This window comes from Macaca fascicularis, chromosome 9, assembly GCF_037993035.2.
Source record: "Macaca fascicularis isolate 582-1 chromosome 9, T2T-MFA8v1.1".
Lineage (NCBI taxonomy): Eukaryota > Metazoa > Chordata > Mammalia > Primates > Cercopithecidae > Macaca > Macaca fascicularis.
In genome coordinates, this window is record NC_088383.1 from 85,821,943 (window position 1) to 85,841,047 (window position 19,105).

Below are 19,105 nucleotides of genomic sequence, written 5' to 3' on the forward strand. Positions count from 1 at the left end.
AAACATACATTTGAGATGAGGACACAATTCAGTAGCTTCTCACCTAGTCACTGAAGTTGGTTGACACAGGATCAAAAGTAGGTCACTCACTATAGCAAGAGATGACAGTGTCCTACCATCTGTCTCATTTCCCTGGTCTACCAAGTCAGTTCTAATTTGATGTACTGTCAACTCTTCAGACACTTGGACTCCGTGGAGCTAGAGCGGAGGTTGAATGCTGTTTCTACATTATCTACAAGGCCCCAAACGTTTGTATCACCCATGTATCTATATACTACCGAAAAAATAAATAAGTAAATAATTATATAGGATACATTGCTAGTTTCTGTTCTACACTGGGGTAGGAAAGGGATTGTGATTAATGCTGGCTGTAAATCACTAACAGGTTGCAAGCCACAATTTGCAAAACAGATCTAGTTCAATGCCTCACTTCATAGACAAGGGAACACAGACCTATAGATACGCCATTATACCATCTCCAGTCTTTAGTGTTACCTTTCATTTACCCAATTCCTGCCATGCAATCCTAAACAACCCTCCACAATATAACCCTAAATGACTTCCATTAATAGGCTCTAGATTCTCTTAAGAACAAACTGGCTTCCACCAAAGACTACAGAACAGGACAACCAAACCACCAATCATAAGAGGTCCTGCTGCTGAAGAACGTGACACACACTTTCTTCTAGAGTGCAACATTTCCAAGACAAGATGAATTAGATAGATCCCTCATTACATATCCAGTCGAGTGTAAAAATCAGTAATCCAGGAATGCACATTCTAGCCCGTTAACCAGGAGGAAAAATAGAGGAGATACGGTTGGAAAAAGGATAGAAGTACGCTAAAAAAGTAATAAAACTATTGTACACTTCTCTTGATTGCAGCAAATAATTCAAATTAGGCTGCTTATAAGAATCACAATGAGCAGCATTATTAGTTAAACAATTTAATTCCCAAAGCTAGTAATTTTAGCTAAATATACATTAGAGCCTTTTGGCTACTAATAAACGCTATGTCAAAATGTGTAGTTTTAAACTCCGACTTGAAAGCCAAGATAAGCAACTCCTTCAGTTATTACTCTGACCAAGGCATAAGAATTCACTTAGACAAAAAGCTTTCAAAACATACCTAAAAATAGGATAGTTCATAAATTTTCAAAACTGTTCTTCCCTGTTGCGGACAGCCCTTGATCTTTGTAAGACTTAGCAAATTTTGGCATGCTCTCATGTTAGCTTTTTAAGTTACTGAAAACTCCCTATAAATTTAGCATCATTTCTCAAATCTGTATAGTTTTCTCCTTCCGAATGCTCAGACATTTAGGTCAAAAATTAAAATACCAGTAGAAAAATATTCGTCTTTAGCCAGGTTGTATAGTTACAACATGGCAAGAAACTGATGAGAACATTTAAACATTCAGAGCATAAAAATACTTCAAAGCATTATGAAACTTGAACTTAGCACTTTCCTAAATTTTAGTAGTTCCAACTACAGGAAACTAAAAACTGCCATAAGGACTGAGATGATTTAAGCCAACTCAAATTTTTTCCCGATTCCTGACATCAATATTATAGTTTTATTACAGTAACAAATAGTTGTTACAGTGAGACCTACACACATATACAGAATTATATTTAAATTCATATAGAATATTTACATTTTTAAGTTATACTTTTGAAATTAGAAGATGAAGTACAGCTTAAGTTTGATAACAAAGAAATATATATAAGACAAAAATAGACAAGAGTTAACAATAAAAACACAACTATCTGTTGTTATAACATGTGGAAACTTTTTGTCAGAAAGCTACATCTTCTTAATCTGATTGTCCACATCATTAAAATATGGATGATTCAGTGCCATCTTGCCAGAAATTCGTTTGGCTGGATCATAGATTAACATTTTCTGGGAGAAAAAAGAAAAAGAGATATTTATTTAGGAAATAAATCATTTTTTACAAAATCTCCATAAAACCTCAACTTTTCTAGCAATAAACCAAAACTAATACTTTCAGTGAATATCTATTAAATGAGCATTTCCACTAGTTTAACATACAAATGTCTCCTCCCCTACATTTCACCCTTGAGGTCTAGAATAACCTACTCCGTAAATCACAGATACTCTCGATAACCTCTTTTTGTTATCAATTATGGTAAGACTCAAGCATTCAGAAATAGCTTTAAAACTAAGACATAAATATAGGAAAGATGTCTAGTTAATTATATTTACGTTGAAAATTAAATGGCCACCTGAGTTATTTACAACATTCTTTAAATGGCAATTAACTATGGCAGTTTCTATAAAACCCTTCACAGCACAATGTGTTATAAAAATAGCTAAAATTGAGTCACTAAAAGAATTACAGTCAGACAACTTAGTATAAATTAGTTTATGCACCAGAAAAAGCTAAATAAAGTTTAGGATTGTAAATTTGATCTTTAAGAAACACTAATCTTAAAAAAATAAAATAAAATCAACAAGCAGACTAGAGATTTTACTAACTAGTTACCATCTGAACTCTCATGTAACCAGCACCATACAAACTGCTTTGGATAAATCATGGTACTCAATTCCCACAGCTAAAAGTAGGTATTAGTGCCATTTTACAAATGAGGACATTGAGGCTCAAAGGGAAGTAACTTGCCCAAGTTCACAGAGCTAAGGAATAAAGTTCAAATTTGAAACCAAGTTTAATTTACAATAATGGTTCTCAACTAGGATAGACTTTGCCCATCAGGAGACATTTGGCAATATCTGGAGGCACTTTTGGTTGTCCTAACTGTGAAGAGTATACTACTGGCATCTAGAGAGTCGAAGACAGTGATGCCATGCCACTGAACAAGCTATGATGCACAGAACAATGCCAGCAACAAAGATTTATCCACTCCAAGGTATGTCAATTGTGGCTAGACTAAGGAATCTGATTTATTGTATTTGATCTGAGGGAAATCTAAGCTTAATTTTGTGGCATAAGGAGTTTTCACACTCTGAAAGTAACCCAAAGACCAATGAGAAAACATATACAATGGTATAGCAATAGATCCTTCTGATGGAGAAGCTAGGTACAAAGTACGAATAAAGCTTATTCTGAAGATGGCTTTAATAATTTAAAATATCAACCAATAAGAAAAACGCTTACATCTAGCATAAACTAAGAGGGCTTAGTAATGACAAAAATGCTAGAAAAGAGAGCCACTACAATTCAGCAACTTGAAAAAAAAAGTGTATTAATCCTGGTCTCTCCCTCAAAATGTCCATAGCTACTTGTCAGATAAAAAACAAAAACTAATGCTAAATCTTCCTCTCAAAGCCACTAGTGCCTCTTGATATCTAAAATGAAGCTAGCATAATACAATGTATATAACAGACACCTAGCTAAAAAATGTGAGCATTCTTCCTATTTTCTAGGTAAAAGAAAGAACTGAATATATTCTGAATCATCAATAATTTGGAATTCAGTATAAAGGGCACTCCTTACCGAGAGCAAATCCAAGCCATTTTCATCCAAGTTTTTGACGTGGGATGCTAGGCTTCCTGGTTTCCATTTGGGAAATGTATTCTTATAGTCCTGTAAAGATTCCACTTCTGGCCACACTTCATTATTGGGAGTGCCCAAAGCTCTAAAAAACAGGAAAACAAAAATTTCTTAGTTAAAGCATAAATGTAATCTCATTGTTACATATGTTACCTTTATTATCTCAGTTTTTAATAGCTACCTGAAAATCCTGAAGAGTTGATCAATTTCTGAATCCCCATGGAAAAGTGGTTTTTTAGTTGCTAGTTCAGCAAATATGGTGCCTATACTCCAAATGTCAACTGGAGTTGAGTAACGAGCTGACCCCAGCAATACTTCTGGAGATCTGTACCAGAGTGTTACTACCTATTAGAAAAAAAATTTTTACAATGAATAAATGTGGTGCATAAAATTAACTAAACTTGAACATCTATATTTTCATTAGGACTGTCCTTTAAAGGCTGTATGACTGCCACCAATAATATTGTTTAAGTCAATTAAAGGTACACAAAATTGAAGATAAATATTTCATTTCTAAGTTTTATTCATTAGAAGACAAAACAGATAAAAGCATAATAAATCTTTTTTTTTGCTTTTCAAATCACTAAAGATCAAGACAGTTATACAGCCTTACCTTCCCCCTCACTGAAAAACCAAACCCACTAATAGATTTGGGGTGATACTGAACAAAGTGCAAGTACTTTTCACTTGCTAAGATGGTACATAACAGTACCATTATAACATGAATAAGAAACATGAGAAAGAAATAAAGGGCATCCAAATTGCAAAGGAAGAAGTCAAATTGTCCCTGTGTGCAGAGATGATATACAGAAAAACTGAAGAGAGTCCACCAAAAACTCTTAGAACTGATTAACAAAGTTGCAGTATACAAAATCAAAATCAGCATACAAAAATTAAAAGTTTCTATACACCAATAACAAACTGGCTGAAAAATAAATCAAGAAAGCAATCCAATGTATACTAGCTGCAAAAAAACCTAGGAATAAATTTAACCAAGGAGATGTATAATCTCTACACCAAAAACTATAAAACATTGAAGAAAAAAATTAGGAAGATACAAAAAAAAGACATCCCATGTTCATGAACTGCAAGAATATAAAAATGACCATATTACCACCCAATACAATCTACAAATTCAGTGCAACCTCCATCAAAATACCAAGGACATTCTTCACAAAAATAAAAAGAAATCCTAAAATTCATATAGAACCAAAAAAAGACCCAAAATAGCTAAACTAATCTTGAGCAAAAAGAACAAAGCTGAAGGCATCATACCACCTGACTTCAAAAATGTATTACAAAGCTATAGTAACCAAAATAGCATGATATAGCATAAAAAAAGATGCATAGACCAATAGAACAAAATAGAGAATCCAGAAATAAATCCATGTATTTACAGTCAACTCATTTTTGAGAAAGATGACAAGAACATTCACTAGGGAAAAGCCAATCTCTTCAATAAATTGTGCTGGGAAAACTGGATAATCCATATGCAGAACAATGAAACTAAACCCCTATAACTAAACATACACAAAAATCAACTCAAAATGGATTAAAAAAGACCTTAAACTATGAAACTACTAGAAGAAAACAGGGCAAACACTGTTATCGATATTGACCTGGACAAAAATCATATGGGTAAGGCCTCAAAAGCTCAAGCAACAATATCAAAACTAGACAAATGAGGTGGCCAGGTGCAGCAGCTCATGCCTATAATCCCAACACTTTGGGAGGCCAAAGTGAGAGGACTGCATGAACCCAGGAGTTCAAGAACAGCCTGGGAAATATGCTGACAGCCCTATCTCTACAAAAATTTAAAAAATTAGCCTAGCATAGTGTTGCACGCCTAGTGTATGGGCCCAGTTACTCAGGAGGCTGACAAGGGAGGATCACTGGAGCCCAGGAGGTGGAGGTTGCAGTGAGCCCTGTTTGCGCCACTGCATTCCAGCATAGGCATTCCACCTTGTCTCTGCAACAACAAATAGACAAACGGGATTATATTGAACTAAAAAGCTTCTGCACAGCAAAAGAAACAAATAACAGAATAACAGAATGAAGCAGCTATCTGCAGAATGGGAGAAATTATTTGCAAATCACTCATCCAGCAAAGAATTAATATCCAGAATAAAAAAATAATAGTAAGAATCCAATTTTAAAAATGGTCAAATGATCTGAATAAAACTTTCTCAAAAGACATATAAATGACCAGCAAGTATATGAAAAAGTGCTCAACATCACTATTCATCAGGGAAATGCAAATCAAAACCACAATGATCTATCACACCCCAGTTAGAGTAATTATCATCAAAAGACAAAAAGTGCTGACAAGAATGCAGAGAAAGGGCAACTTTTATGCACTGTTGGTGGGAATTTAAATCAGTACAGTCATTGTGAAAAACTGTTCAGAGGATCCTCAAAAAACTACAAACTAGAACTACCATATAATTTAGCAATCCCACTGCTGGGGGTGTATGTCCAAAATAAATAAAATCAATTATGTCAAAGAGATAGCTGCACTCCCATGTTTATTGAAGCACTCTTCACAATAGCCAAGATACGGAATCAACCTATGTTTCCATCAACAGATAAAGAAAATGTGGTGTATACACACACTCACAGAAAATGTAGTGTACACACACATACATGTGAGGGTACACACAATGGAATACTAGACTACTACTCAGCCACAATAAAAGAATGAAATCCTGTCATTTAAGGCAACAAGGATGAGCTGTGAAATAAGCCAGGCACAGAAGGATAAATACTACATGTGTTCACTCATACATGAAAACATAAAAAGTTGATCTAATGGCCATAGAGTAGAATAGTGGTTATTCAGGGCTTAGAAGAGGAAAATAGAGATAAGTTGGTTTATGGATACAATTACAGCTCAAAAAGAAAAATATGCTCTAGTGTTCTATAGCACTGTAAGCTGACTAGTTACCAATAATTTACTGTAAATTTTCAAATAGCCAGAACAAAGAATTTTGAATGTTCCCAACAAAAAGAAATAATAAATGCTTGGGGCAATGGATATGCTAACTACCCCAATTTAATTAACACACATTGCATACATGTATCCAAATACCACACTGTACCCCATAAATATGTATAATGTGTCCATAAAAAACGATTTTTACATTATTTAAAAAACATGAATAAGTCAAATAAGAGCTTATTAGTGATACAGAACTAACCAACCATTTTAGTATATTTATCATATAGTGAAAATATTGCCTCTTAGAACAAAGCTAATGAGATCAATATCATTTAAGACAAAGAAAACAAAATAATCTTATTTATATAGCCATGTAAGAAAATGATAAAAAGGGTGGGGTGCGGTGGCTCATGCCTGTAATCCCAGCACTTTGGGAGACCGAGGCGAGCGAATCACGAGGTCAGGAGATAAAGACCATCCTGGTTAACACGGTGAAACCCCATCTCTACTAAAAAAAAAAGTACAAAAAATTAGCAAATTAGTCAGGCTTGGTGGCGGGTGCCTGTAGTCCCAGCTACTCAGGAGGCTGAGGCAGGAGAATGGCATGAACTCGGGAGGCGGAGCTTGCAGTGAGCAAAGATAGCGCCACACACTCCACCCCGGGCAACAGAGCCAGACTCCGTCTCAAAAAAAAAAAAGATAAAAAGAGCTAACAACAAGCCAAGACAACTAATCAGATGAGCACTGTTATTAGTTTTTTTTGTTTGTTTGTTTGTTTTTGAGACGGAGTCTCGCTCTGCCGCCCAGGCTGGAGTGCAGTGGCCGGATCTCAGCTCACTGCAAGCTTCGCCTCCCGGGTTCACGCCATTCTCCTGCCTCAGCCTCCCGAGTAGTTGGGACTACAGGCGCCCGCCACTGCGCCCGGCTAGTTTTTTTGTATATATTTTTTAGTAGAGACGGGGTTTCACCGTGTTAGCCAGGATGGTCTCGATCTCCTGACCTCGTGATCCGCCCGTCTCGGCCTCCCAAAGTGCTGGGATTACAGGCTTGAGCCACCGCGCCCGGCCCTGTTATTAGTTTTGATCTGGAGGCAGTCTTTGGGTCAAGGGTAGACAACTCCACAGAAGAAAGCTTTTCAGTAATCCTTTACTATAAAATGTTCCCTTTCCTTCAGAAACACTAAATGCCAAGTCAGCAATATAACACAGATTAAACAAATTAATTCCTAAATGTATCAGAAATAATATACCTTAAGGAACAAAACCTGTCTGAATCAATCTGACTATAATCAGGAAGGGTTCGGTCAGGAGACAGAAACCGAGGTGGTGACTTGCATAGGGAGAGTTTAATATAAAGAATTAAAGTACAACAAAGGATGGGAATAATGTAAATAAAGTAAAAAATAATGAGAACGTAAAAACTGTAGATAGGAAAATCCTTTCCTCCTGCTGTGTCTCTCTAGTACCCTCTACCTTAACATAGCAGCTGGCAAAGAAAAAATACTTAAAGGCTTCAGTTACATTTTCACATAGCATCAATGAATTTGGAGCTGAGAGGCAATAAATTGATACTGGCACTGAGTAGATATCTTTTATTATTTCTTGACTTCACAAATACAGAAAATAATCTAGCAATCACACACATTCAAAAGCCATCAAAAACCACTATTCCACTTACCTCATGTGTATAAACTCTAATAGGTATTCCGAAAGCTCTGGCAAGGCCAAAATCAGCCAGTTTAATTGTTCCTTTGTCATCAATCAAGAGATTTTGAGGTTTTAAGTCTCTGTGAAGAACTCTTCTAGAGTGACAAAACACAATCCCCTGTAGGATTTGGTATAAATAACTCTGGAAAAAGCAAACAAAGTTAGAAACTTAAGCAAAGTACATGATTTTCTAAATAATCTGTTTCAAAGACAAAAAAATAGGTTCCAGAGAAATAATTTAATTACTGGAGCTTTCAGGCCATTTTAGGCTAATAAGCATTTGTGGGTAGGAAGCCGTTTACATACAACATCACATTTGTATACCTAAGAAAATGATCTCCACCTTATAGACATATCTATAATCATGTCAATGCACTTAGTCTTTAAACATTTTTGGTCCCCATCCTTAAAGTACAAGTTGGTTTTCTACATAGAAGCCTCTTGAATTTTCTTCCATATACCTCTACCAACTCTATTTTCTATCTTCAATACAGTTGGCCTTTTCTATCTTTCATTTTTACATATTCATTTCCTTTTTGAAAAAATTAGATTCTAAAAGTGATGGCAAAGATATTATGATTATATATTGAAATGGATAAAATTATCATAAAATGCTGCTTAGTTCAGAGAAAAGTGCTTTACAAGACATTTGTTGCCAAAGACAATGTCATTGACATTTGAAGTAACATGAATACTACAAGAACAAAGTACACAGAAAAATGACTTACAGTTTGAAATTGGGAAATAATACAGATGCTCCATCTTAGAGGGACAAGTGGCGTTCAAAAACAAAACAAAACGGATGCTCCATCTGGATAAACTTATTCTAAGTTGAAAAGACCTTGTCGAAATGCATTGAATACACCTAACCTACCAAACATAGCTAAGCATAGCCCACCTTAAATGTGCTCGAAACACTTACATTAGCATATAGTTGGAAGTGTTGAATACCTCGTTATTTATTGAATACTGTACTGAAAGTGAAAAAACAGAATGGTTGTATGGGTAAATGAAGTATGGTTTCTAGTGAATGTGCATCATTTCTGCTCCATTGTAAAATTGAAAAATTGTAAGTAAAACCATTGTTGCCTGTACATAAAACCAGTTAGAACAACTGGCTAGTCATTTGGAAAAACATAAAGCCGAATCTGTATCCCAGTTTTTAAGTCAAAATAAATCTTGACCCATACAGAATTTAAGACAAAAAAAGTGTGTGTAGAAGACAGGACTTACTAAAACTACCAGAAAAATACTGACATGTATTATTCTAATACATTCGATCTTTGAGTGAGGAAGACTTAAAAGCAAGACATAAAAGCAGAAAGTCCAAAAGTCATGCAAGATTGTTAAAGACAGTATCCTAATGAAAATATAGTAGAGAATAGGAATAGGCGGTTTATAATAGCTAAATATGAAGTGTTAAATTGTCATGAAATATAAAATTAAAACAATCTTAATATGCCTTTTTCACATAGTTAAAAGATTGATAAAACCAAGTTTTGGTAATGATGTACTAAAACAGTAAGTGTTATACACCATGAGTACTTAAGAGTAAATTGCTACAAGTTTTTTAGAGGGCAACCGGCAGTATCTATCAAAATGTAAATAAACATCTTCAATCCATCATTCCCACTTTAAAAATTTATCCTATAAAGTTGCATACAAAGATAAATATCTATAAGGACATTCAGTGCAGTACTGTTAATAAGAGCAACAATAACCAAGTTGGAAAATAATTTAAATGTTCATCAATATGGAAGTGGTTTAAATAATTATATCAAAAATGTAACTAGACATAGTTACAAGGTAGATCTACATGTCTTCATAATGTTTTACACAAAAAGGGGAAAATATGTATACTTATACATATGCAAATAAGTCCATTTTGTGTAAAAAAGTCTTTATATACATACAAAGTGAACATACAAGTATAAGATTATGAATAAAACTAACGACAGCACTACCTCTGCAGAGTGGTTTGGTAGAACTGGTGTAAGAATAAGATACTTTTATATACTTTAGTACTTAAAACTGTACAATTTTATAATTTAACTGAAATATAATAAATGTCTACAATAAATTGAGCAAAACATATTCAAAACTGGAATAAAACACCTACAACCACTACTCTGCCCTAGGCTTTCATTACTTTGTTTTACATATATCTCACAGCCAAAGAAAGACCAGACTACCCTAGTTTCCAACAATACTTATCAGTTCTATGTTATCTCAGGCACTACTTTTTACTTACTAGAAACAGTATCTGGTAATAACATGGGTAACTCTAACCTGTATAACTATGAGGGAGAAAAATGAAATACTTTTTCTTATTCTAATAACACTTTTTCCAAGCATATTCCCACAAAACCCAGGGACTTCTGTATATAGTCGCTTTATATCCACAGTGCATAAATATTAATAAAATTAGATAAGCTTTTACCTTAACGAGTGAAGAATCCATGTACTGACCAGGAGGGATAGAATCCAAGTATTTCTTCAGATCCATGGAAAGAAACTCAAAGATGAGATATAACCTGGAATCCTGCATAAGCACATCCTGAAGACTGGAAAAAAATAGATATATATGAAAGAAGAATCCAGCAAACATTTTTGACCTGTTTCACAAAATAAAACTCCTTCCATAATTTCAGTTGCTATAATAAAAACTGGGGAAGATGTAGTAACTTCCCTAATGGCTGAGACTCAAAACTCAAATTTAAGAAAGGAATCTCAGGGCAACTATTTAAAATTAGGCCTAGTACAGGAGGTGCTTGTTTATAAGGAGCCTGTATTCCAAAAGAACATTATCTAGGTTGGCTACTAATTGCTGAGAGCTTATTTTTTCATCGAAGTGAATTATAAAAATAAATTTTAAAGTGGTATCTGACCTTAAAAGCTACTTCTAATCTCTAGCCCCAGACAAATACAATTAGATTTTAACTTGGACTGTTAGGAAGACAGCTCTCCAAAAACACCCAACGCAAATATATTAAGGAAAAAAATCTTTTTCATTTGACCTAGCTACCTTTCTTTCTTTTTTTTTTTTTTTTTTTTTTTTTTTTGAGACGGAGTCTGGCTCTGTCGCCGGGGCTGGAGCGCAGTGGCCGGATCTCAGCTCACTGCAAGCTCCGCCTCCCGGGTTTACGCCATTCTCCTGCCTCAGCCTCCCGAGTAGCTGGGACTACAGGCTACCTTTCTTAAGACTCTGACTAAAGGATCTTCAGGAACTAGAGCTCCTCAAGTAGGAGAGAGTTGACAAAGCTCTATGAAAAGGGCTTTACTCCCATGGCCAATTTACCTTGCTTTTCCAGCCCCAAATATTAATCTACATCACCAATCTCCTCTAACTCTGTTCTTGCTTTAACAGCCTGTTCTCTTTTACATATGTGCAGCATTCTCAACTAACAAAAATAGGGTTCTAGTCCACTCGGTAAGGCTAGACCAAGAAATTAAGCAAATGTAAAGATTTCCAAGTTGAAATTTATATTTGAAATAGCATGCAGAAAATGGCTTACATTCAGATATTATACCATACCTGACTATATTTGGATGACGAAGTTCTTTTAATAGAGAAATTTCCCGAATTGCAGTACTAGGAACCCCTTCCTCTTCACTTTCTAGTCTGATTTTTTTCATGGCTACCACTTGACCTGTAGTTTTGTGTCTACCCTTATACACAACTCCATAGGTACCTGAAACAAAGTAAATAATATGCTGTGTGACACACTCACAAACTAAAAGAGTTTTTTTTTTTTTCTTCCTTATGGCAGGGTCTTGTTCTCTTGTCCAGGTTGGAGTGCAGTGGGGCAATCAAAGCTCACTACAACCTCCACCTCCTGGGTTCAAGGGATCCTCCCACCAAGCCTCCCAAGTAGCTGGGACTACAGGCACGCGCCACCACATCCGGCTAATTTTTGTCTTTTTGATGGAGATGGGGTTTCACCATGTTTCCCAGGCTGCTCTGGAACTCGTGAGCTCAAGCAATCTACTTGCCTCGCCATCCCAAAGTGCTGAGATTACAGGCATGAGCCACCATACCTAGTCAAACTGAAAGATTTTAAGATTATTGAATCTCATAAGGGTCACATGATAGAAATGTCTGGTGTGGCCATATGGGAAGTATCTTACTCATACCCTTATTGCTTCCAAAAAGAAATTGAGAGTAACTACAATCTGTATGGCTTAAAAATAAAATTCATGTAGTCATCACAAGTTTTCTATACATCTAAATCACCATTAATGTTCCAGCATATTTTACAGAACAAAATAGATCATTTGCAAATTAAAATTAACCTTCTGCCAATATCCTACCCAGCAATAAAGCAGGCATAAAATATAGTGTAAAAATTTGGGCTCCAGAAATATTACTGATAAGAGTCATTATGCTACTTCCAGAAAATACTGTAGAGTGCTTTATGCTTTTCAAAACACTTTTATCTGTATCTCAAAATACAGTCAACAGTCCTCATTCTCAAAAGAATGGAGAAAAAAGACCAGATGTTTGTTTATTAAACCTAATAAAGCACATAGTATGTACTACATATTAGGAAAGCCTCACACCCATTTGCAAGTTGATAAAAATACTGATTTCGATATCTGGGCTTCAGGTAGTGAGCAACAGTATCAATCATAAGGAATAGCAGGGAGGGAGGAGATGGATACAGGGAATGAAATGGCAATAAGGGAGAAGACTAGCTAAAATGCATCATATATCTGGCAACGTTGAATTCCCTAGGTAAGTCTTTTTAAACTTGAGTTGGAGTTTAGGGAGGTCCTGAATCCTTTAAGTACACACAAAATTTTGTTGAATAGCTTGCTTTCCACGGCATTGTTTTAACTTCAAAAGTGTTTAGAGTGCACTGTTCTAGGAAAAAAAAGCCTCTTCTATAGCTTTTATGAGTTTCTCTGAAGGTAGCAATATTGCAAAAAAGGCTAACAAACCAACAAATTACCAACTGCTTAGTTAGAATATTAAACAGTTTGAGCAGTAGCAAATTGATGTTACTTAAGCTTAATTTTCTTGACAGAACCTCTATACAAAAGTCTATGTTTTCTTAAATACTGGTGTCATTTTAAAACTATAAACTGACATAAAAGCCATTTTATACTATTCTGATTAAATTGTGGATTAATGTATAACATTTGATAACCAAAATTACTCTGTGTTAAAGGAGAATTGACTATATTTAATCCTCACAGTCATCCTTAAAAGTAGATAACCTTCATAAACTTAAAATCTACATTTTTGGGGGGATGTAAATTAAGCTCTCATTAAACACAAAAAGTAGGTAAACCAGTAGCACAATCATCTGGCATACTGTTAAAGTGATCTCAGGAAAATCAGTCACTTGCATAATGTAGTAACATAAGCAGTTAATGTTAAGTTCAGAACTAATTTTTTTTCTAGCATCCTTTCTTCTCCCTCAAGTGTACAATATCACCTAATCCTAAATAGCTTTCAGAATTAACAATTAACCAGGGGCCAACACTCAATGTGTTGAATTTTACAGATAATATCACTTCTCACTGAACTACTGGAAGAGGGGTTAAACAAAGCAGAACTATTCTATTGGTTAATCATCCAAAATTGTTTTTGAAATACATGGTATATGCTCCAAAATGAACTTGGAATTCTAAAGACAGAAATACTCTAGGGTATTTAACTAAATATAAATATAAATAACTAAGGAGACAAAAATCATAACACAGGTAAGCCTAGAAGATCACTGTAAATCGAATGGAAGATTTATCCCAGGAAACAAAAAGAAACAAAAGAAAAATATGTAGGATATGATCAAGTTATGGAGGCCCTTAAGCAGAAAACCTTCATTAAGCAAGTATTTATCAAATGCCCACTAAATGCCAGGTAAGGTTCCACCATCATGGATACAGCTACTCTACGATCCAAAAAGACATTTTCTTAAGACAGGAAGGAGTTCAAAGATTAGTATGACAACACTCAGATTTCTGTAATTCAGAAGAAACCAGAGAACAATTTTTGTAACATTTAAAATAGTAAAGTCTGGATATATTTAAGAAATGAATTAGGTTGTCAAGACTCACTGTCAAGTGAGAGAAAAGGCAGACTCTTCTAAATCAGAATTAAAGAGGCATTAACTGCTAAATGAAAGGCATGACCTTGGGTGGATATTCAGAATATACATGCAGATTTAGGGGTAGAACATTTCTACAACTTACTTGAAATGGATTAAAACGCAAAACAATTGAATGTTCTCACCACAAAGAAATGACAAATGCATGAGGTGATGGATATGCTAATTACTCTGTATGATTTGATCATACAACACATACATGTATCAAATCACCAAAACATACCCCATGAATACGTACAATTAAAATGTGTCAATGAAAAAAATAAAAAATAAACAATGCTAACATACACACAGATAATAAAGTAAATATGACAAAACACCAACACCTTGGTAAAACTATTACAAGTTCATTGCATAAACCTTTCAATATAGATTTGGAAATGTTCAAAATGAAAAGTTGAGGGGAAAAAATATAACTTTTAAAGTAGTATTTTAATTCTAGACTTTAACCACATACCTAGCAGAACCAAAAGAAAATTCTGTGTGGATCATTTAGGCCTCCATTTATTTTCACAAGTTCCTTTTTCCAAAACAACATCCAGCACATAATCCAAAACAATCAGGCTTGGAGTAGAAACAACAATACAAGCCAGAAAAAGAAACAGTGTTCAGAAGAACAAACAAGGAACACAGATGTTATTATTATCTATTTGGCTATCTCCTGTGGGTTGGGCACTACTGACAGGCAGTGGGCAAACAGTTGTGAACAAGACAAAAACCCCAGCCCTCAAGGATACTATGGTATAATAATTAAAATGGCTATTAAGCATGATGCAAAGGGAACTACAAAATGCTCTTGGACTAGAGGAGGAGATAAAAAATGAAGCCAGTAGAGACTGGCCTCCAGGTAGAAAGAACAGCCATTGCCAAAACTCATAGGCCAAATCACAGGATACATTTGAGGACATCAAAGAAATCCGAATTAGAGTTGAGTGGCATTAGATGAGGCTGGTAAAGAGACAGTTTTGGAGACAGTGTTCATAGTAATAACACAATGTTCAAATGATATACATTTGAAGGTTTTCTGAGTTAAAGCACTCAAACAAATGCTTTCCATAATATTGTTCAATTGAATCGTATCTTTCGTGTTAAGTCCAATTATCACCATTTGCAGAGGCAGAAACCGAGATCCAGAAAAGTTAGAGGGTTTACCACTGTCACACTTATAGAAATAAAGAATGGGAGTCATATGACTTAATACATGTAATGGATTACATTTAAAATTACATTCTTAACTGCTCTTATTTATGGTAGCAATTAAAGTACTTTTCTCAGAAGTCAAATCTGTAGTTTCCTATAGGTTTGGAGTTCTATCATCTTAAAGAAAAATATATTTATACTTTAAGAAGGTCTCTTTTTATGCCAAACTGAAATCAACACAAATTCCCTGGGAATTTAAGAAACATACTACAAAGCATTAGACATACTAATCACATTATTTTTAATTCAGCAGCAAAATGTGTTTAGTAGAATGGGTATGAGGTATTTAATTTGTTTAAAAATAAAAATAAATACACACACACACCCCTCCAATCGAACACCACACTAACTTGTCATTCCTATTTCACTAAATTCCCTCCAGTATTCCCCCCTTGTTTTTTTACTATTTCTTGTCAAGTGAGGTCTTTGATCACATTAAAAATATAGTTGTGAATTTCCTTCTGGCAGAACCGATATAAACTGGATTCTACTAGCAAATTATTTTGTACCTGGAGAATTGAGAATGTTCTGTTGGAGTCAAGGAACAGGCGAAGGGATATAGCCCTCATTTGTGCCATATATAGATCTGATCATTCCTTCAAGTGAAAGGGAATGATTATATACGTAAGTTATAGTTTTAGAATAGCTTAAACATGTACATATGACAGGTCATTTTTTTCTTACGGTAACTAAATAGAAATTTTATTTAAATTAGATTAAGTCAATTATTGTAACCAGTCTATAAAGGCTGGATAAAAAATTTATCATCCTAAAAATAATTGAAAGAGACTAAAAATAGATTATGAAATTAGCATAATTCTGCATCCCTAACCTCTGCCCCTCAACACATGTGCAAGTCATCAATAGTGTCTTCAAAATACAAGTATTTCTGATACTTCTTTAGTATCAGAAGACTATAAGACTATGGGGGTGAAGGGATGGGTCATTAGGGATTCAGTAATTTCAATTCTCTTGAAATGTGAACAAATTTGCGTTTATTAAGTAAAGAACATATATTAATGCACACTGGTACTACAAGACATCTTAATGGTTGAATTTTAATAAATATTTACATGTGTTCATATTACAGAAGTTGTAGCATTGTTAAATCATCCCCAAAAATTTATATTACTAAAACCACTCACCTTCTCCAATTTTCTCTATTTTGGTATAATCTTCCATAGTTAGTCAATGGGTATGGCAGATCCTAAAATGAAGGAAAAACTGACTTAATTACATGCCACTAACTTGAGTAGTTTTTAGCATTACACTATATGTACAGCATTTTCCACTGTGCCTACTGCAGTACATAAGTATTCCATAAATATTAACTACATTCAAACAATATTTACAAGGGTAAGGACTCCTACAATAACTTTCCATCCTTCTGGACTCCTGAGACATTGGAAACGTGTATATTCTATACTAGTGTAGTATTTATTTAGCTTCTTCCAATCAAAATAACCCTCAAATTCAGATATCAACTTGTCTATTCTTTCCAAAGAAAAACCAGAATTATGTTCCCTTGTTGTGACACTAGTATCTGAGTGTGCCAAAGTTATACCCAAATATTTCAACAAATTTATACCGCTTTATGATATTTCTAATTTTATTCAAAACACTATTTTTTATAGTTATAAGGGGAGAACTAAAATGTGTTCAGATTGTTCATTAGGAAAATTTTGTTTAAAGCGGCAAAAACATTTTAAGCGTTTCCAGTTGCCCACGTGACAATTTTAATCTTTTTTTCCTCTGCTTGCAGAGGTCACAAACATGCTCAAGACTTTCAAGGTACTTTTTCCAAGAGTCGGAAATATCACTTAAGCACCCTAAAACAAAAGAATGAAAAGTGCAATTCCACAGATAAAATTCTAATTATAGCCTACACAATGTCAAGGACTAAGCAGAAAAACTGTATACCTGAATCACAATGAATGGGTTTAAAAAAAAAACAAAAAACAACCAGAAGTTCAAGACTTCCTCTGAAGTTTGTCAATGAAACGTCAGAACTCCAGGCATAATTACCTAGATTTTTCTAACACCCATCACTGATGATAAGATCATTTATAAAGCCCGCTCTGAACAGACCTTTAAGTTCTATTTCCCACATTCATCTTCAAAGAAAAAAATCAATCCAGAAAGAAGCAGAGATATATCTTTTTAAATGAAAAAAACTGCACTACACTGCTCATGAGTGTTAAGTGCCTGGGCTGAGTGTTCTTAACAGCTCCAGGTGGGCCGGGGCCGTGGGCAGAGCAAGCCCCAGAAGGCCCACGAGTTCCGGGATCGGTTTCTCAGGGCAGCCTCGCTTTAGGAATCTGCGCCTGTACCTGGCCCAGGTGCGGTCCCGCTTTCCCACCTCCGAGGCGGGATGGGAGGGCGCTCAGGGGCCGGGCCCAGGAAGGACCCTGCCACTCCGCTGGCGCTCAGTGTGGGGGAGCGGATTTTGCTTCAATCAAGACCCGAAAGCCTCCTAAGGCAGTTCCTAAACAGCCGACCTGAACTCACGACTGCAGCCCCGAACCCCCACCCCCACCCCCACGCCGCCTAACCCCGCCAGGCTGGGCTCCCATAGCCTCCCTCTAAAGCCGGCGCAGTGTGGTTCACACGCCCAGGCCCAGGCAAAGGCCCTGCCCACCCCACCCCGAGGCCCAGCCTGGCTCCGCGCAGGTCCCTGCTCTCCAGTCCGGCCTTCTTAGAGGACCCCGTTCTTCAATACTCGCCCTTCGAGGTCCCCGGGCCATCCGCTAGACACGACCCTGACCCCAGCCACTGTACCCGGCTTATTATCCCGCGGCGGCCGCAGCGGCAGCTACCACAACCGCGTAACTCTCCGCTCAACTTCCAAGAGCCAGCTTTGAAGCCAAGTGCGAGCAGTTTCAAACTCACCGCGCTAAAGGACCCCGGATCCACCAATCGGGTAGAACGTAGACTTTCAAAGCAGCCAATCAGAGCCCAACTACGCTAGGCTGGCCTTCCCGGGTGTCTAGAGCGCGAAAGAAAGAGGAAAGGGCGGCTAGAGAAAAAGCAGGAGGGCGGGCGCCAACTGAGTGCGAGCGCAAGCGCTCTCCTCCAGCCGGGAGAGTGTCGTCCTACTGTTTCTAGTCAGCGGAGCAGGAAACTACTGTTCGCTCCGTTCTTCTTTTAAATTTTTTCTCTGAGCATTGGCACAGTTCAAAATTATTATCCTCAAAATAGCTCATCAAAAAAGTGATATTGGGTTTACATCGAGATTCCATTACTTTCACTTCTAATACTTAGGGTTAGGAGTGTATAGTTATGTTTTTCTAAATGCGTGATTTGCGGGCTGGCTCCAAGGAGCACCTTTCAGTGACCTTAAGAAGGTAATGGAAAACTTAAAAGACTGTCTCAAAACTGTAAAGGAAGATTTATTATTTATATCGCTGTGCTTTGTTTCTACCTCATTTTTGAATTTAATATTAAATTATTTTATTATTTACATTTTGTGTATTATGCAATTAAAAACATTTGAAATGTAAATTTTAAAATATTTTCACATCAGAATTTTAAATATATAGAGAGAGGCATGTATTTAGAGCCTGGGTTTCATTATGCTATGCATGCTGGCCTCCAACTCCTGGGCTCAAGCAATCAG

At 35.9% G+C, this 19,105-nt stretch overlaps 1 protein-coding gene across 3 annotated transcripts; it reads right to left on the bottom strand.

Annotated features, from left to right (window-relative positions):
* Positions 1-930: 930 nt before the first annotated feature.
* On the bottom strand, positions 931-18,507 carry CDK1 (cyclin dependent kinase 1). 3 transcript variants are annotated; one of them, XM_005565783.4, is made up of 8 exons: positions 18,379-18,507; positions 16,635-16,696; positions 11,712-11,868; positions 10,617-10,740; positions 8,148-8,318; positions 3,714-3,877; positions 3,476-3,617; positions 931-1,902 (listed from the first exon to the last, which is right to left on the bottom strand). In XM_005565783.4, the coding sequence occupies exons 2-8, from the start codon at positions 16,669-16,671 to the stop codon at positions 1,804-1,806; spliced, it is 894 nt and encodes a 297-aa protein (XP_005565840.1). In that variant the 5' UTR covers positions 16,672-16,696; positions 18,379-18,507; the 3' UTR covers positions 931-1,803. The 3 variants fall into 3 exon arrangements, with proteins under 3 accessions (XP_005565840.1, XP_045217083.1, XP_065377140.1); XM_045361148.2 differs by lacking the exon at positions 18,379-18,507 and adding an exon at positions 18,268-18,360; XM_065521068.1 differs by lacking the exon at positions 18,379-18,507 and adding an exon at positions 18,213-18,360.
* Positions 18,508-19,105: the final 598 nt, after the last annotated feature.

What these genes read in the sequence shown, in the direction of transcription:
- CDK1 (XM_005565783.4), bottom strand. Translation starts at nt 16,671, where the DNA reads ATGGAAGATTATACCAAAATAGAGAAAATTGGAGAAG. An exon ending in AATAGAGAAAATTGGAGAAG is followed by an intron (nt 11,869 to 16,634) that starts GTGAGTGGTTTT and finishes ACTTTGTTTCAG; the next exon opens with GTACCTATGGAGTTGTGTAT. An exon ending in ATGGCTTGGATTTGCTCTCG is followed by an intron (nt 1,903 to 3,475) that starts GTAAGGAGTGCC and finishes TTTTTCTCCCAG; the next exon opens with AAAATGTTAATCTATGATCC.